Source organism: Haemaphysalis longicornis, unplaced genomic scaffold (assembly GCF_048455015.1).
Source record: "Haemaphysalis longicornis isolate Haplotype H1 unplaced genomic scaffold, Haemaphysalis longicornis Haplotype H1 scaffold_25, whole genome shotgun sequence".
Lineage (NCBI taxonomy): Eukaryota > Metazoa > Arthropoda > Arachnida > Ixodida > Ixodidae > Haemaphysalis > Haemaphysalis longicornis.
The window spans coordinates 5,600,002-5,620,555 of record NW_027526314.1 but is presented as its reverse complement, the minus strand read 5'-3'; the positions used below and the strand labels follow the sequence as shown (position 1 = coordinate 5,620,555).

The following is a 20,554-nucleotide window of genomic DNA, read 5'->3' as shown; positions in this document are numbered from 1 at the left end:
TAGGTGAGGCGGAGAAGAAATATTAATGATACCTTTTCTTTGTATCATGCTATAAAAAGTGCTTATACACTCGTACCGCCACCTTTAGTGTTCTGTATTATAAAACATTGTTACAGGGAAATACGTTGAAAGTATGTTAACTCTTCGGTTAGCTGATTATTTGGTTTTTAACTTTTTTTATGTTTGGCAGTGTTCCACATTGCGTGTCACGAACGTGTCTATTACGTTTCGACAAACCTAACATACCTAATTGACAGACGATAAAACGTGCGGGTACACAGTATCTTAGGCAGTACATTTTTTATTTTGTTTTAAAATATTACAGCTCTTATGAAGCTAATATATCTAAGCAAATAGGCAGCAGCCATCACACCACCTTTGCTGCTAATAGATCATAGGCCCTAAATTGGAACCGAGATTCAATTATAAGCGTTTGTTATAGACGAGTAGCTTTTAAACGCGCTCCTTAATACCACCTGCTTGATCTCCGGAGGCGTCAGCATTCATTTGAAACTTGTGTCTTAAGGGCATCCCTAGATAACAATCTTCGTCTCGCAATGCTTTCCTCATTGCGCAGTAGTCCCTTCTATTGAGGTGCGGTGAAGGTTTTTATGCATTTCTACCACTTAGCTGTACAATTATGCAACTCGCGCACTTAGGATAGGAGGGTAGGTCGAGGGGAATAAAACAAAAATAAAGCAACTAAATTTGGTTGCTATTGAACACTGCATAATTTAAGGCGCATCCCGTGTCATATATTATCTTTTGCCGGTTGATGTACACGGTATCTATAGCAAGCATATCAGTTTCTGGACTGTTCGCTAAGAAATACCTAGAAGTTTCTTGCTTTTTGTGGTACGCCAATAGAAAATTAGACATGCTCAAAGCTGAAGGAGAACAAGTTGATCTACTGATAATACGACTGTGAGAATTTTCTAACGTGGCTAGCTGTTATATTCGTGCATTTCTGTATTGCGTCTCTCAATACACAATTCCGTCTAATCCCTGGAATGCTGTTACCGTACACGTTGCAAGCTTGCACGGCCGAGTGACATTACAGTTCATTATGTACCGACTTAAAGGCTCAGCGCTAGGCTATCAAGACTGTTATTAAAACCTCCATGGCTGATGGTGTGGGTTTCAGCTGGATCCATTGATTTTAACCCATCTCACAGCTCCAGAAATTGTAAACGAATTATGCTCTGACAAGTTCATTCATCCTTATTCTTCTGACACGAAAGCCGTGTGTCGCGTCTGCGCTAACCGAACCTGTCGGAATTATATTTAAGGTGAAACTGCGCACCTTTCACACTGAAGTATCCAGGTAATGGTAAAAACGGCTGCTCAGCGATGGCAGGTTTTAATGATCTATGGTGACGCACTGCAATGAGAAACCATGGTGTTAATTTGTTTTTTCCTGTGAGGTTCAGTTAATTTTATACCCAATTAAACCTGCATTTCTACTGCACACTTTTCGTTTTTTAAAGGACGACCGTGACAGCGAGGAGTATAATGTGGATACCAGGATCGATGCCTTCGTCGCGTATGCAAGGGAGCAGGTAAGGTGTGACCTCTACACATTTCTCATAGCATTTTTTTTGCAAGAGCGCAAGTTGGCATTTATAGAGCTGCAAGCTTTGTTAGTAGCGTTTGCGAGTAATCTATACTTGGTTCAAACTTATTGGTAATTTTCACGAATTCTTATGCACGTATATGCACCAAAAACGAGTATGCTGTTTTGATACACAATTTTCCGCCAATGTTCTCAGTAATATCTATCATATGTCTTCCACCTATAAATATTTGCGACCACTGCAATGCAGGCATTTCCCATATATGGCACCGTTTTGAAGTCATCCCACTGGGCGTAATAACTATTGTGTAGGAGAGCACATGACGACGTTATGAAGCTCGCATTTTCATAAGGCAATGCTTGCCGTTGGATCGTTTACTTTCTCTTGCCATTCCCAAATATGCGTGGTGCAACATAAAAATTAGTTATATTTTTCTCAAACACTCCTAGAAAACAACCTCTGTGCAACCGCCATGTAGTATGGACGGGTCTGTTCGAAACACATATTAATAATGCGTCTTAAATCCTTAAGCATTTCTATGTTTGTGTGAGGAAACCGGAATGTCCGGTCTGTAACGATTGACGTGTCGGTCTGGAACATTGCATAGCTCGATATCAGACTTCTTATATTGTCCTTAAAAAATTCTGTCTCAGCACAACTGCGCTTCGTAGTAACGCCAATGGCCGACTTTGAATTAGCTCGCTTTTGAGCTGGTCGTACAGATACATGAAGTATATTGAAGATATTTATTTAAAACCCTCAAAACCTTCATATTTGGGCACAAGGCTGCACACAAGGCGTTGAAAAAAATCCTTCTGCATGTGTGTAATAATGAAGCCGACTTTAAAGAGGTTCTCGGTTTATTGCCGATCTCCTGAGGCATTTATTCCACAGTTCCCACTTTGAAGTTTCTACAGGTTTGCTACATCTCGGGGATTTTGAGAAATAGTCAGGGTACACAAAAACATCTATTTTTTTTTGGGTTGATAAGCCAAGCAATTGCCTGAAATTTCTTCGTAACCTAACACGCTTGGATCACAGGCTGCTTTGACCTGAACATTTTAAAGCGCTGCAATCAGCACTCAAGCTTTGTAGTGAAAATATGCTATAAGTAAATATTTCTGGGCGTTTACCGAAGCCGTACCCTATGTGCCGACATATATTGCAACCAAAAGCAGCCGAGACGAATGATATAAGCTTCATTGTGAGCCCCTCATAAAATAAGACCCTTTCGCCGTTTACATTACGTGAGGTGAGGAAAGCCCCTAAAAATAATTTCTAGACAAATTTAAAACCGGAATGGTTTAAGCAAATACATAAATTAGCACTTTTAAGGTAGGGCAGAAGTGTTCTAATAATTAAAATACACTTTCCAATGGTGATTCCAAAAAACTAAAATTTCCGTATCCTATTACCTGTATACAAAAGAAGAGAAATTACGGCCGTTCAATATCGCTAGGTTGACTTTTTATTGACCAAAACAGGAGCTGCCATGGGTCACCAGCACGACCTACGCAACCGCCCATGACCTCATATCGTACGCAGTATGGCACACAACCACACCATTCAGATACCACGGTAGCTTCGCTTCCTCCTAGTCTGTCCGAATGACCGCTTTTTAGTCGCCAATTTGTCCACATTTATTTAAACGATAGCTTGACTGAGGGTGCTGCTTATGGAAATAAATTTGTGCTGTTTACTTCATATACATTCACTTTATGAAACGATACCAACGTTAAGTCCGGTAAACATTTTTACGTGATTCAGTAAGCATATATGCATTCCAGCTCCTCATGACCTCAAGGTAGAGTTTCTGAGAATTTTCGTTTATTGAATCGACGCCCATGGGCACACAGTAATTTTTCAAAATCTGGCTAAATCTTTAACTTAAGAATGTGTATTTTTCAAGTTCGCACTATCCAATGAATCTGCGTGTATCAGTTGTTGAACATAAATGATGCGACAACCTTCTTCACGAAATATATTTTCGTGGCGGACCTGCTTTGATGATCCAGGAAATAAATGAACTATCCGCAGCACACCAATGCTTCTATATGTTGCCTAATCACACGCAACATGGCAGCTGCACAGAGAGTGGTCTGTACCTAGTAGAGATACTTTTTAAGATGTTATGAAGCAGTTATTGTGATCCCTGAAGTGCTTACTTCGCGATGAATAGTTTTCTGCATTTTTAATACTGAATTTTTAAGGCGGACTTCTACAAGACGAACAACATTCCTGTCACTATGGGAAACGATTTCAACTATCAAAGTGCCGGACACTGGTTCATCAACTTGGACAAGCTAATTCATCACGCTAACTTGGCGGTAAGTGGCAAGCGCTCACATTTCATGATATCACCTTTAAATTTGATATTGTAGCAAGCAGGGTATCCTGCAACCCTCACCCCCGTGTTTAGGAAAGAAACTTGCACATTTGTCAGCATGACTTACAATTACCGCCAATATCTAACGTAAAAGTTGACTCTCATGATCGTCGGAATGCTTCCAGAGGTCGGTATCGAACTGGGGTCCCTGGCGTTATGAAACAGGCGTCTGTCTGTTTTCGGTATCTTGGCATTCGGGGAGCACATTATTTCCTTTTTGTTTGTAGCGCGCACCTTGTCTTCGGACATGGCTGAGTTGAATGTACTTTGGCTTCGGATTTGGCAGTGTGGATTTCGTACTAAAGGAGGGTTGATTGTGGACTTTGATTAACTCGATCGCTTCTTAACCATCTTTCTTTTAAATAAGGGGGCAGACCCAAGAAAAGCTCAATTAAAGTTAGAGAAGAAAACCAGCTAAGCTGTTTCCTCTGTCTTGGCATCTCAATTGCGAAGGTGGCCGAATTTTTTTCAATTCAGATGACAAGCAGACCGCACAAAACCTGCCGGCCAGTGTTACGCAGATTTGGCTTAGAAGGATGCGCTATCGATAAAAAAATTACTGCCACGTCAGCTCGACCTTATACGCTCTTCGTCGCCAATAAATTACTTATCTCGGCAATGATTGATGTCGCGTGGATGCGCCCACACATGTAGCTTCCCTACTTTCATAACGTCCTCTCGTCGATACAACTGCTGAGCCAGTTTTGTATAAATATATAATTAAGTCATTTTCAAGTCACTGCAGCGTTTGAGCTTCGTGTTCTACCTTATCATAAATGGTTGAACGAACGAATGAATGAATGAATGAATGAATGAATGAATGAATGAATGAATGAATGAATGAATGAATGAATGAATGAATGAATGCATTTTTTGTCAGCAGAGTTGAAAGGCAAGTCTACCAGCTGGCGTATTTTTCACACCTAGCAGTGGGCACCGGAACGCCGGCTGGTGGGGGGAAGGGTGATGACAGATTGATAGGCAAAAGAGACGCCGGAGAGGCAGGGCATATGTGCAGATTGCACTGCTTTTTTGTGAAATGCAGTAAACTAGCTCCGTAGTTTTTTCCTAGTATGTGCAGGCGCGGCCACTGTTTGAGGTAACACGATAGTCTGTGGCCGCACTCCGCGGAGCCTCAACACCGGTGCCGCGGGGACTAAACGGTGCATGCTGAATAAGTGCGAGCGGCGGAGTTAGCCCGCGTCACCTGATACGTTCATTCCCACTTTGGTTTGCGCGCTATAGTACGAAGCCATGGTGCTCTAACATTACTAAATCAACATTGCGTGCCGCGTGATTTTTCTCTTTGAATGGATAAATATGTTGAAAGCTACCCTCTGCAACAAACATGTACCTGCGCAAGTGGAAGGCGCAATTAAAAATTGTGCGTGTGAAGCGCTTCTTACATCCATGATTTAGTAAGTGAGTTCGAATACTTCTAATTACAGCACCGTCACGAGTGTGTTTGCGCACTTTCGCCGCGCGCGGCGAAGAGGGAGGTATTGTACCTGGCGACGCTCAACGATCTCCGCCTCTGGCACTGATTGCACCTGCGCCGCAGTACTTCATGGAGGCGCGCGGCCCCGCGCAATTGTGTTAACCCGTCGGCCGCGCCTGTACCTAGTTTACACTTTATAAGTATCACGTACTTCCTACGTTCTGTTAGAACATCATTGTTAGAGCAAACTTAATATTTAAATTAGAGCTAAGAGGTGCAAGGCATTGGCAATGGGGTTTCAAATTATTGTTGCCACTATCCGCATTTCATTTAAAAATAACGTTCAAACATGCAGATTTAATAAATTGCCATAGGACACCTTGTAGACCCCATGTGAGTCAGCTGTGAAACCATCTTTATGCATTGCATAAGAAAACCCACTCTGTAGCTTGAAATATCTGCCGGAGGCTCGTTGCCTAAGGTTTTCTACTTCAAAGCACAATATCACAGGTTGAAAACTGCCACGCAGTGGTTTTTGGTTTTCCAGGAGACCAAAATATAGGTTTAGAACAACGGTGTTAAACGAAGAAATTTTGCAGTAGTACACATGGTGTCTACACAATTTCAGAACTCTCCATTGCATCATCTTTTATCTGCTTCATGCAGTTACGGCCCATTATATTCATACCGGGTGTTTTAAATTGAGTACTAAATTAAAGTGCGAGTTCATGACCAAGTCATGTTTCCGCTTACGGAGTATCACTAGCGTTGTCTGGGTGTGGGCATGGACCGACACGGTCGTGCCACGAGATAAACAAACTTGGCGTTTACGGCGCCCAAAGGTGCATTCGCCGCAACTTCCACACCCTTCAGCTTAACTTTTCCTATTCTCCTTTCAGTCTGATAAGACCGAGATCAACCTGCTGTACTCGACCCCGTCGTGCTACCTGAAGGCTCTCCATGAGTCGGGCGCCAAGTGGCCCAACAAAACGGACGACTTCTTCCCTTATGCCAGTGACCCCCATGCCTACTGGACCGGCTACTTCACAAGCCGGGCAGCCTTCAAGTATCTCGACCGTTACACCAACAACCAACTTCAGGTGGGCGAAGCTTTGCCGGATAGGAGGTCGCCAAATATTGGTTTTTAGATGTTATATTGTAGCCACATGGAATTTTGATGTGAGAATAAAAGCTTACCTTTCCTTGCTTAAGTCAGGCAATGACACACTAATAACTATAACAACAACGCCATACTATTATATGCCTATGTTATTATAAAATACTGTTAGACTAATATTTTGGCAATGTAACGAAATTAGACTCCCGCCTTATTACATCCCAGTCAACCAGTTCGTTTCTTGTCATTAAACATGTACAGTCATGGCAAATAAAATGAGAGCACGAAAATATAATCCACAAAAAGCAAAATTAAAGAATATGGATTGTGGAAATAAAAACTTTGGCTGCTAAAGGTATATTTGGAAAGAAACATTTTTAATATTCGTTAATGTAATGAAGTCACACAACAACTTCTATTGCACTGAAAGAAATCGCGGTATTTGTGCGTTCCGGTTCATATTTTCGTGTTCGCGTTTCATTTGTCCATGGCTGTACAATACCTCGGCAGGGTGAACAACACAATTGGGCTCATGAACAACCGGTTAACGGGTGATGATAAAAAGTACGAGGATTATGTTTAAATCAGTTCTAGCAAATTTAAAAGTTCACTGAAAATAAGCTGGTCTGAATATTGTGATAGCAAGGCGTAGTTCTTCTACTGTTCGGACATTCCCTTGCCTTGTTCATGGATAATCAACACTGAAGCTTCATGTCACGCACAGAATATAAAATATTTTCCAACGCAAAGCGGAACCTTTTAAGAACTGGGGCGATTCGGATGAAATTCGGATCAGTAAATGGTGACGTGATTCCAGAGGATGGTTGCGCGCAGGTGTTTAACGATAGCTTTTGTTCCGTATTTACCCGTGAAAACATTATCAGTTGTCCTAACGTAAGCCACATTGCTGACACTAACATGCCAGTGATTACGATTAGCGAAGTCCGTATTCAATCTTTACTAAACAAACTAAAAAACTCTTCTGCTCCGGACCACCTCGGTTTCAATATTAAAATACTAAAAAATACTTCTGATGGTAACTATCGCATCTTGTCCGCTCTTTTTTCACAGTCCATTTCATCTGGTGCAATTCCTGAAGATTGGAGAATAGCAAAAGTAACACCCATTTTTAAATCCGGCAATTCCCTATCACCACTCAACTACAGACCAATATCAATAACAAGCAATATTTGTAAACTTCTCGAACACATCATCCACTCACAGGTGATTAGCTACTTATAAGAACATAATATCATCTTTAAATACCAACACGGGTTTAGGAAAGGGTATTGGTGTGACACTCAGCTCGCTGGTTTTATTAACGATATTCACTCATCCATTGACGCTGGGCTTCAAATCGACTCAATATTTCTAGATTTTTCCAAAGCTTTCGACCGGGTACCTCACCACAGATTGCTAATCAAACTTACACAACTTAATATCCAACCTCTTGGGTTAAAGATTTTCTGTCATCAAGGGTTCAATTCACATCTGCTAATAACGTTAATTCTTCTTTCGGTCAAGTACACTCTGGTGTTCAACAAGACAGTGTCCTGGGCCCTTTACTTTATCTAATTTTTATCAATGACTTACCATATTGCGTTTCTTCAAGGATCAGGCTGTTTGCTGATGACTGTGTTATTTACCGTACAATAACCTGCTATACTGACCAACTGGCCCTCCAAACTGACCTTGACTCTATATCTACTTGGTGTTCCACTTGGTTAATGTCGTTGAATAATTCTAAAACTAAGCTTATGTCCTTTACAAACCACGCATCGCGCACTCAAACTTCCTATTCCTTAAATAACACAACTGTTGAGCTAGCAGACACTTACAAGTACCTGGGACTTAACCTCCGCTGTTACCTGACATGGAATCATCATATCGACATCATTCTTGCATCCGCCAACCGATCATTGGGTTTTTTAAAGCACAAAAAAAAACATGCTTCATCTAACCTCCGCAAACTTGCATACACAGCTGTCATCAGACCTAAAATTGAGTAGGCATCTGCCATTTGGGACCCTGACAAAGCACACTTAGTTGACAAAACTGAATCCCTTCAAAATCGTGCCGTTCGTTTCATCTTTTCAGATTATTCACGTCATACCAGGGTCACGACTCTAAAACTTCGCGCATCTTTACCTATCCTATCAGATCGGCGTAAACTGTCACGTTTATCATTGTTTCATAAACTGTACCAACTGTTCTCTTCATCCTGAATTATTTTCATCGACACCGACCATCTTTCCCCGACGGGACCATGCCTTAAAAGTGACACGTGTGAAATGCCACACTTCCAAATATTCACAATCCTTCATACCTCGCACAATTGTGGATTGGAATGCCCTACCATCTCACATTGTAAATTTTACAGATCCGACCAAATTCCAAGACCTTTTACGCACTTACTTCGTGTGTTAACTTTACTAAAAAGTGCTTTTATAGGTTCTAGAGTTCTTTCAAGATTTTTTGTTTGTTTTACTTCTTTCTTGCTTTCTTTTTTTCTTTTTTTGCCTCACACCCACTTGTAATTATTTGTTTGCCTATTAACGTGCTGCTAGTACTCTTTTTTTTCGTTCTCAATGTATCCTGCCCCCTATGTAATTCCCACAGAGTGAGGGCCTTTAGGGGTATTTTTGAATAAATAAAATAAATAAAATTGGTACACTCAAAGATAAAGTCAGAATAAGCCAGTGCATACATTATTTTTTTCATTGGGACGCTCAATTTTGTTTTCATATAACACATCTTCTATAATTAGTCTAGAGACCACCCGGGAAATTTCACGTGTCCCGAAATCTCGACACACTGGCGCTTTCGTTTTCCGCCTCCATCAAAGAGGCGTTCGCTGCTGCCGCGGTCAAACTCCATCCTTTCGATCAGCTCCACAACGCCTTGCCACTAAGCCACCGCGGGCTGTTAAGCCAGAAGATCTGCTAAATTGTCTTGATTTAAAGGAAACGAGAATTTGCTTGAGCTCCCAATTCGAGGCCGGTCTATTGGCGAGACCAATATGTTACCATTGGCGAGACAGCCGCTATCCTAATGTTGTTACCTTGAGTTCCCACAAGCATACTAGTTATTGAAATTTTAGTACGCGGTACTCTCTCTATCTTGTTTTCTAAAGATTTGGTTTCATCATACCATGCACGAGTTTCGTAGTGATTTCTGCTTAACAGTCAGTTCGAGTGTCTGCATGTTAAAATATATCTATTATCCAGTCGTTTTAGAGCCAACGTTATAATACGGTAGAACTTTCAAGGTTATTTCTCGCATCTAAAGTGACCTTCAGCCACCAGCGCACAAATTACACCTCTTTTCCTAACCACTTTGCTTGCACGGAGCCTCGCCGTTTATTATCTGCTTCGCCACCGCTTGATCCCTCAGTTTTGCCATTAATGGTATGTCAACTCGGCTGTCTTTGCATGCCCTTTAGCGCAAGCGAAAGGATGAATCCAATAATCCAGTCGATACAGCTAGATGACAGGCGGTGAAATCTCAAGTGGAGGCAAACTTTCACCAAATGCTGTGTTCATACTGTTTCCTTTCACTTGTGATAACTATCTTTAGAAGTGTAAACCTGAGCCATTTTCGCTCCACTGACGTGTGAGCTGACTAACAGGGTACAAAAATTTCAGGTAGCCAAACAGCTGGGTGTCTTGGCCGGTCCCCAAGAGGTCACTGAAGCCTCCCTCAACGTGTTGCGTGAGTTTGTACAACTACTCTTCTGTTGTCAAATAATATGTTTTACTTAGTAAAGAACAAACATTTTTAAGTCTATCTGCAGTCAGAAAACTTGCACTGATACTCTATACATTTTCAAAATTTTTTACCAAGTTTCACTTGATGATCCTAGGTATCATTACTTAAAAAAGATCGGAACCGCCGAATACAATGCCAGCAGTTGTCTATGTTTCGTAATATCAGTTTATGCGTAATTCTAGATGCCAAATATATCTTGGGTAACTCTGTAAGTTTTCCTGTCAACAGGTTTAATGTGCCGCTGTTCCTCAGGTATTTTCAACTCGCGGCGGCCGTAGGTCGTTGCAAAGCAAAGCAAATCAGCCCTGTTAATTTTGTAGCAATCAAATGGTTGTTTGTCGAGCATTTTTTCAACACGGCCACCGAACCGAACACTAACTCTCCCTATTTCTTCGTTGCAGGCGAAGCATTGGCAGTTGGTCAGCACCATGACGCAATCACGTATGTTCCATGTTTTGTTACAAACCAGATACTAAATTCTTTTATTCGCCAGAAGTCAATTTAGGGATGCTAAAGCCTTACAACGAATATTCTGACTCCCAGAAAAACGAAAGGCGCAGATTACCGTAATTTTTACATTTGTTTGAGTTTTAGGGGGTGGACCTGCTGAAATCTTACCATTTCTTTCCAGAATGCAATGGACAATGAAAAAAAAAAGCTACAGCAGATATCCTCAATAAAAATTACGGTATATATACAATAAAAATTCGCTCACTCGGGGCTAGTCAACGTTCCTCCTGCGATTCACTCCTGGAATGATTGAAAAAGTGATGTTAGTAGGCTGAAAACCCTACCCTGAGATTGTCTTCCCAACGAAGATCCATATTGCATAGTCCACTTTTGTATTCTTGCGTGGTTCTTCAAAACTTCATACAATTTCAACTCCGCAAAACTAACGCAAACCCCTAATAGGTCTCACTTGTCACATGGTAGAATTCAGCGGCATAAAAACGAATCTAAGGCTGCAAAATATTTTCTGTGTTTGAATTATGCCATGTAAAGAGAAAGATCTTTTAAACCAGTCTTTGTGAATCAAAAGCCCTTGCCAACAGCAAAGCTAGCAAAAAAATACGTAAATAAAAACTAAGAATTAAAAAAAACTCCCATAATGTTAGCACAAAGGTCTAAAGAACAGCCGGAAAACAGATATGTAGATTTTAAGTATGCTGGCTATTCCAATCGGGTAATCCAGAGGTAAAAAATTTATTCTGTGTTTAGTACTTGGCAAAATGTAGCTTGCATAATAGCCGGTCAAGACACTAGAGAGTATCTATGTTTTTCAGCAAAGTAGCGCATATTTATTCATGAGGCTATTAAGATGTGGAATAAAATTGTGCAAAACCTTGTGAACTCGACAATTAGAGGAGTAAATTGAAGTTGTTGACCGGTAAGTGCCCGGACCATGGGTGTCTGGAGAAATTTTGAAATGGGGGGAATCGTTACTATTGCAGCATTCGAAAAAGAACAGTAGCAGTAATCAACCAAAAACTGGTGACAAAATGTAAAGACGAGTTCTTGGACCTTTCCAGCGAGAGATAGAGTCCAGTCCCGTTAATACGAAGTCTACGGTGACCTCAACGAACTTTCCGTTAACTTAATTTCGAAATACAAAAAAAAAACACAAGAGAAGCATTGTTATTTGTCCACAGCGCGTCTCCCTTCTTAATTTTGCTCAGAATCTCGGCTGCCATCGCCAATTCAACTGTACAACACGGGTTGTCCTGATAGTAACGAAAAAATCGGAGCCCGGAGGGCCCGTCACGCAGTCTGCTCACATGGCGCTTCGCGAAGCAAAGAAGGTTGATGACGTGAAATGAGATGTATGCGTACACTGGGGCGAGTCTCAAGTGAACTACCGCATCATCAGCTGTGCGCTGCCTCAGTTGCAATGGCGCCGACATAGTGCTTAAAATTTGGAATTTTATCGAGAAATGACGGTCACCTTGGTGCTTTTCACTCTCAATTTTCTCCATTGAATTGAAGGATAAATCGCCGGGAGCAAAACATCAATTCCAATTGACTCAAAATTGTAACTGCAGGGACCCTGCAATGGTTACCTCAGGTTTTCTCTAAATCTTAACAAGCTTTCAGACTGGAGTAAAAATACCTCCAGTACTTAAAATACGGGAGCACGAAGCACCTCAGACAAAAATGACTGATCTATGCCAAATAGATTACTTAGAAACTTGCTCAAAATATTTCTCGCTCTTTTGCGGGGTTGGCGTTCTTCGAGCCCTTGAATTATGTCATTAGAGTGGTTACAGTTTTCTTACAGTTGCGGCCATAAACGCATTAGGTAGCCACTTAAAAAATTGCCACCAAATCAAAGCAAAAAAATAACACGGATCTGGTGCGACGAGGAATTCACGCAGTGCTGCTTTGTGGTGGCTATAACTGAAGCTTTGACAGTGCCTCTCGACCGGAAGGAAGGAGTGAAAGTTTTTATCGGAAGTGTTGCATAATCCCCTAGAGAGACTGAATTGTCGAGAGTCGACTATAATGAGAAGTTACACTGTAATTCCCTAGAGCGCGCCTTCGTCACAGTGCTCTAGAATGACCAATCTAAGTGGCCTAGGCTGCAAATTCGGTGAGTGACGTGGCCGAGCATTTAACTTTAGTGCAAAAATGCATCTGCACTGGTTCATTGGGCAGTGCAAAGCGTTTTGCACGCCTTGCGGGTTCTCCCTATACACATGCATCTTTAAAGTCATGTTGGGCTTTCTGATTCACCGAATTCGCACACTAGGCCACTTCTATTAATCATTCTAGCACCGTTGGGTGAAGACGCCCTACGGCGGTTCTTAGACTGTAGGCTTTACACTAATTTAACAGATGGGCTAGAGCAAGTTAAGTACCCAAACCACTCTAAAAGGAACAGATGGAAAGTATACGGGCCTAACTCAGCGGCTGAAAATATTTGCTCTAACAAATGCACTACCTAGCAAACAGTAAAGTCGAAATGATTGCGTTTACTAAATTACTCGCTTGGGTATTTGAAGTGCATGATTGACATGCATGCATGCTTCTGTTTCAGTGGAACCGCCAAGCAGGCAGTCGCAAACGACTATGTAAAGCACATTTCCATCGGCCACCGAGCTTCAGATGTAAGGCGATTACCCATTTCCTTTATCGCGACTTGCCTCTCGGATGGCTGATCTTAACTTATGTGTCAACTTTCACAATAAATTACTTTCAGAACTACATAAACTATGCATTTGAGAAGCTCCTCGCCAAGCATCCCAAGGCACAAGTTCCATGGTTCGTTCGTTGCCACACACTGAACGTCAGTGCTTGCGAGATCACAGAATCGTCTACACAAGTGAGTTGAAAGGAACGTGGTAAAATTGCCCTGATGTTGTGTTCCCACCAGAAATATTAGATAACAGAATGATTTGTCAAATGTTCTCCGGTACGTAGCACGTATGCACCTAGCTTTCCTACTTGCGCCATTTTCATGCATTATGTGTGCAGTGTAGCTGCTGTACAGTTGTGTTAATGATGCATTTTCTCATATCGGGTAGCGTACGCTACGCTGGCGGCTGCGGGTACGCCGACCCGATGGCGCATCCGCGCGTTCGTTCCAGGCACAGCGGCCCGCCGCGCCTTGCCCGCACGATCAACCGCACTTCGGTCCCTGTATGCCTGCCGCCGCTACCCACGCTTTCCGCTATGCGAACGCACGCTACCACCAATTCGAAAAAACTCTAATATATGAACAGCTCAAGCAAATCCTGTATACGTTCTCTTAGGACAAACCCTGAAAATGCTTGGTAGACGTTTGTAAGCGTTTTATGCACGAGGCAAAACAAGTTTTACATAGGTATGAACGGGCCTGCAATTTAATCAAAATTTTCTGACTGAACATCTCAGCCTCTTCTTTTTTCGATTTAAAAATTTGAAGTTTATTCAAGTTTATTGTACGGTAAATGTTGATAAAAAATTTACAAGTAAGCGTAATAGATTAAAACGTTCCAGAGTAAAAACTGTCAGGGGGACCTACTAACACATAGTGGATTAGATAATGCATATTACGTAGCAATATTGGATTCAATACGGGTTTAATAACCCGCCGCGGTGGCTCAGTGGCTAAGGCGTTGCGCTGCTGAGCACGAGGTCGCGGGTTCGATTCCCGGCAGCGGCGGCCGCTTTTCTGATGGAGGCGAAAAGCGAAAACGCCCGTGTGTACGAGATTTCGGCGCGTTAAAGATCCCCAGGTGGTCAAAATTAATCCGGAGCCCTCCACTACGGCGCGCCTCATCGCCTGCGTTGCATCAGCGCGTTAAACCCCACGATCAATCAATATGGGTTTAATAAAAATGGAGATGTAGTGCGCTCAATTGGCAGGGAAGGAATGCACTCCCGAAATTCTCAAGGCCAATTTGGGCTGGTGGTTTTTATCACATCGCAGCCATTTTAACTACGTTGTGATTGTAATTTCAAGAAATTCCACTCGCCCTTTCTGAGTACTCTCAGGGCGAGCTTTTTTGTGTTTGTAGATTTTCGGGCAAACTTTGTCAGCAAAAAACCATTCGCTATTTAAACGTGCCGGCCAGACATTTAGAAATCCTTAAAAGCGCGCAAGTTACCCCTCATCCCTATTCGCCCCTAGGGGTCGGTTACAGCGACACCCTAGTACTGCTTTTAAGGCATTTATATTGGTTACATAGATCCGCCAAAAGCAGTGCGATATGTTAATCGTCCCGTAGATAATTTGTTTTTGCGAAACCACAATTTGATCCATTTTACTTCCTTAAAATGTGTATTTTCTTAACGCGCGGCCTTCGCGCGCCCTCTACCATGACAGAAATGTACTGTCCAAAGTTGAAGTCTTGAAGACCAGGCAAAATTTGTCTTGAAGTATGAAGTTTCTGAGAAATCTGTACAGCGTCACTTTCTGGCCGTGTACGGCTGCATTTAAGCTGCAATATCAAATTTGCCGTTCACACTTTGATCATCCGCACTCTAAAAAATCTTCGCGAACCTGCTTCCCCACAATTCACACAGAAGACCAAACTACGAGAAGCGAGGTAAATTACGCCAATGATGACGCGCAGCATAACATTTAACAAAGAAAATGTTGTCGGTGATGTGACATCGCGCAACGAAAGCATGCGACACGATTTTTCGTGATGTCACAGCACAGATTGCACTTTTCAGTAACGTAATATCTCGGGCCTCTTTATTTTTCAATTTAATTTCCTCGCTCCCTGCCTTGGTCCTTCAGATGCATTGTGGCTAAGCAGATCCACGGGATTTATTTTTAAAATGTGTCCTCGGTGCACTACGCTTGAGGGGTACGGGGATGGCCGGACATTCCCCAAAACATTTATGGCATTCAGAGAGTATCTGCAGGGATGGGTAGCGTGGTGGGCGCCTGAGGAAATTGAATGTAGAGGCAGGCCTTCGCGAGGGCTAGGAGAGTGATCTAAGAGGGTATTTGTCTTGGTGTGTTTTCTGTTAAAAGTGGAATTTCTTCTCGATTCACCCGCAGCTGGGTAAAGAGGCGATATATAGATGGGCAGCCACGGAACTAGGAATGTGTGGCCCCTGAGTAATATCTCACGGGCGGAATGTCTGCTTGCTCCTTACCACACATCCCACCGTGTCGCAAGATCCAAATAATTAGAAGTGATGCCGGCTGTGTCGACAGTGTAAATCGGTATTGTCTCTGGGTCTTGAGTGTCCTGAGAAGGATTTGGCGACAGTCTTCTGGGAGTCTGAGTAGGCGAGATGGTGAGAATACGCACAGGAGTCCTGTGGGAGCTATTCTTGTGACATTGAATAACACTGGCTTTTCCCGTAAAACACTGCGTCAGCTGCTGTCAGACACCTATGAATATCCTATTCGGTGAAAAATAGAGCCATTTCGTTATTGTCAAGCATGGCGCTGTGGCCACTGCGTCAATTGATGCTAACATCCACACAGATTATAGCAGCTTCAATTCAGCTTTGATGACGAGAAATGCAACGAGTAAGGAGTACATGACTGCGTCATGTTCGGTTTTGAATGTCCACAGGCTTTGCCGTGCAGCTGACAAGCCAAAAATAACGCGCACAAAACTGAAGCTTAGTTGCACGCCTCATGTGAACCCATGAAGAGGTTTTGATTCGATTGATAGTGGGGTTTAGCGTGCCGACACTAAACAGGCGAGGAGGCACGCGGTAGTGGAAGGCTCCAGATTAATTTTCACCACCTGGGGACCTTTAATGTGTGCCGAAATTGCCTCTATCAAAAATCAAAACATCCCGCTCGCGAGGGGCACGATCAAATGCAGAGCATTTCCGCGGGGGGCGTGCCTGCAACTCTTATGGATTACGTATTGGTTGTTGTTGTAATTGTTGTCTTCCAGCGTAGACATTGTCGATGAAGTCGATGGTGAAACGTGAAACGTGCCGTGAACCCCCTGCCGCGGCTATTACGCAACGGGGAGAGGCTACGACGCAACGTGGCGCGGCTATGACGCAACACAATCCACTTTAATCCAACCCAATCCAAATCCAATCCAAGCCAAGCCAAGCCAAGCCAAGCCAATCCAATCCAATCGAATCCAATCCAATCGAATCCAATCCAATGCCCTTCGCGAGAGAGTGTTATAGCGCCGAAATCGCGCCACCACATGAACGCGAACCGAACGCGGCGAGAGAGGGTGTTGCGAGCGGAGAGAAGGCGAGGAGGACGCAGGGGAGAGGGCGCACCTGTGGCCGACGGTTGAATGAGTCAAGGATATAAGGCGCGTGCGTAACCTTCCATTCTGTGTCGGCTCCGTGGAGCAGTCGGTAAAGTGCCGTGTACCTTGCGTTCCGCCCGCAGAGTCGTGGGATCGAAACCTGGCGCCGGAAGGTATTATTTCTTTATATAGTGTAGGGTGCGGACTACGTAGTGATGCGGACTACGGACGCCAACGCGGGTGACATCGTGAGTTACTAAAATGCTCTGCATTTAAAAAGCGGGTGCCATGGCCGGGAATCGAACCCGCCTCCTTGGGCTCTGCAGCACAACGACTTAGGCACTGAGCCACCGCGGCAGGTGTCTATGCTTTGATTGAGATGTAGAAAGAAACAGCCACAAGTAGGTGTTACACCGCATTCGAATGCCATTCATGATCAGGCTGTAGCCTGGTTGAAGCCTGTTATGAGGGCATGCCAATCAAAGTGTTGTTTGGAACTTTAAATGAATTAACACATTAAATTATATGGGTTTCCGCTTGAAGGCTAAAATATACTGTTCAGGCTGCATGTACTGCCTGCACGTACAGTTTGAAACAGCTCTACGAACCTGTATGTACTGCCTTACAAAGACATCTTTGACTCAATTCCAGGTTTTTGCTTTGTGCAGCTGATTTTACTCCCCCTCTGACACCGTTCTATCTTTTCAACAGGTCGTGCTGCTTGTGTATAACCCGCAAGGAAGACCTGTGCAGACACCACTGAGAATTCCTGTCTTGGGTGATCAATGGAGGGTTATCGGTGCCGACGGAAAGGATGTACCCACGCAGGTAGGCTGAATATCATAGGCCGTTCCATCTGCATGTTTGCAGTCCACCATTCTGTGAATCCTCGTTTCACTATTTTCTTTGTAACAAAGAAGGCAGGGGGTAAAACGTGATTTTTTTAAGAGCGTGCGCACCATTGCGCTTAACCGGATGCAATTCTTCTAACATGTTTTCCAAATAAGAGCTGTTTTCATAATAGAATATTTCTGCAAAGAAATAGCACTGGCTCAGTAGCAGCCGCTTTAGTGGATCAACTTTATGTAGATAAGGGCTAAATCAAAAGATATTGGAGGGTAAAGCTACTCAAATGAGAAAAAAAGGCCTTAATTGACCACACCGAATTTTTATTTAAGTGTGACACCCGGACAAATCTTCCATTGGAATTTTTTAGAAAGGAGCCTGCAATTAGCACCTAGAAAAACGGCGCACAACATTGTTCAAAATACCAATGTCGAACTTAAAACCTGTGCAACACGCTATGTGATTGTTGTAGGGTTCTCCGAAATATTTCAGATGAAAATTTTATACCGGGAAGTTTTAGTGGAATTAGCAAAGAAAAGTTGATTTTGAGTTGCAATTTGACTAATGCTTGTTTTATTTTGTTTAGATCGATATTTTTCCCGATGACGACAAAATATAAGGGGAGTCGAAAATGTACTCCCCGTTTTATAACTGCAACGTGTCTCATTGGCATGTATCGTATTTCAGATTATGAGATTACTTTACTATTATTTGCGAGGAATTCTGCCATCCATGAATCAATGTTTCACAGTCACAAATAATAAACTTCACAAGTCCTGTCATGGCTGGTTACAAGCAGGTCAGGTTACGGCTTTTTATTTTGATGTTTTTGTGAGGCAAGGGCACGGGGCAAGGGGAACCTCCACTTTAACTTTTTGTTGCTCTTCGGTCCTAAATTTTGATTTAAAGCCGGGCTAGCGTTGCCGAAAAAAAGTGGTGGGGCTTTTAGTTCTACATACTTGCTTTGAATGTGGAAACATCGTCGCTCAATTCTTCTGGCAATGAATGAATGAATTAACTCAGAAGGAAGAGGTAGAATGCTTTATTTGAGGGGAATGGAAGACAGGGGAGAGGAAGTAAACCAGCGACCGAATGTGGTTCAGCGCTTAAGAGCTCTTGCCGCAAAAAGGGAGCACGTGGCTGAGGTAATGAAAACTTCTTTACTGCTAATCGCGTGTGTCCACCTGCTTGCATGAATGTAGTATACTACACTTTCCGAGAAGCTCAGTACTGACTGAGTTCCGAAGGGCTGATGTGTGTTAACAAAAAATAAAACAAAAAAAGCCTTGAAAGATACGCAAACACGACGTACGAGTTATTTGAAGTGCACTGTAGTGCCACGCGGTGTGCGCGCTCCTTTTCTGCGCCTGCCACGTTTTTTTTTTGTCACTTAAGGGCACGTTGCACGGACCATTAGGACAAAGTGCTCGCTGGTTTTGCATTTCTGCTTGCGTTTTGTTAGTCAGAACGGCGCGGAGAACGTGGTGTTTTGCAGCCATTCGGCGTAAAAACGTCAGATTTTTGAATTCCTTACACATACAAGGTTTTCGCCTTTATATTGTGTGCCAAACGTACCAATGTGACCTGGCATAGAATTCTGGAACTACACCTTGTTTTTGGTAAATTCTTGCCTTAAATGTCTTCGTAGTGTATACATGTACGGCATGCTGTCGTGTTCCTTAAATTAGAATGTCAGTATTATATTTACATTTACGCCTACCGTAAAGTTCCTAAAGAACATCCACCCAGACTACAGTGATATCAAGTAAAAAATATGTGATGAGCGATCTTTCGGGACTGGTGCAAAAAACTACAAAAAAAGGGGCCCCACCGCCAACCAAAATTTCGTCGATATTAAATAAAAAATTCGAGAGGGGCGAGCTTCCTGGTTAAGTACGAAAAGGACGACTAAGTGACCGCATCGACACATGAAGCAATGATTCGTGTTTATTCTGTTCCTTCGACGTCGCTAAAGGCATCGAACCATGCATCGCTGTCATGTCTAAAACGTGAGCTGCAACGCTTCGTCCACCATGCTCTCTCGAGCTTCGGGTCCCCTCGAGGGTTCCGTGCTCGCAGAGGCTAGGGGCTCGTGGAATTCGCCGTCTTCAGAATCGCCAAGGGTTGTCGCTTGGCCGCAGCGCCTAAATAATGCCAAGACGTCATCTCCCTGCTCTTGTATTCTTGCAATCTACTACCCCTTCCTGCTTTCTATTCTTCCTATCTACTACCCATTCCTCCTCCTCCTCTTTCGGGGCAAGCCGGACAGGTTGTGTCTCTGTTGTTCCAAATCGAGACATCAGTGTTGTTTGCGGCCGCACAATGTTTCCCGGAGGGAGCTCCCCGCGATTCGAAACCGTTGGAGCTAGCGCGATTGTAGTGGTGGGTGATCTTTGGGGTGTTTTAGTAAATTGAATACTTCCCACCTTAAGGTGGGTGGGCGATGTTTCGGGGGAGGGCCCTCTCTCGGAAATTTACGGTACTCTCAATCTATTTCCATTTAATGAGAGCGAACTTCAGCATTTGTTTGTATGTGCCGGGGTCATAGCAAGTGTAGTATTTATTGTTATGTTCTTTCAGCTATCGAACGTAAATTATTTTGGGTACCATAGAGACACAGAAATAGAGCCATTTGCACCATAAAACACAACCACGGACTTCACAAATTTCGAAAGCTGTACTACTCGCCAAGTATTTGTGCTCGCCATTGTCTCAACCTAGGGTAAAGATGAGAACAACACCAGTGGCGAAAACCCC

At 43.1% G+C, this 20,554-nt stretch overlaps 1 protein-coding gene across 1 annotated transcript in view; it reads left to right on the top strand.

Annotated features, from left to right (window-relative positions):
• Nucleotides 1–20,554, top strand: part of LOC144172666 (lysosomal alpha-mannosidase-like) — a 110,091-nt gene that overhangs the window by 42,740 nt on the left and 46,797 nt on the right. Inside the window, exons 8-15 of the mRNA XM_077701307.1 lie at nt 1,488–1,559; nt 3,785–3,901; nt 6,298–6,498; nt 10,160–10,226; nt 10,685–10,724; nt 13,318–13,387; nt 13,480–13,602; nt 17,663–17,779. Coding sequence (XP_077557433.1) covers nt 1,488–1,559; nt 3,785–3,901; nt 6,298–6,498; nt 10,160–10,226; nt 10,685–10,724; nt 13,318–13,387; nt 13,480–13,602; nt 17,663–17,779 — 807 coding nt within the window. The remainder of the gene's footprint in view (nt 1–1,487; nt 1,560–3,784; nt 3,902–6,297; nt 6,499–10,159; nt 10,227–10,684; nt 10,725–13,317; nt 13,388–13,479; nt 13,603–17,662; nt 17,780–20,554) is intronic.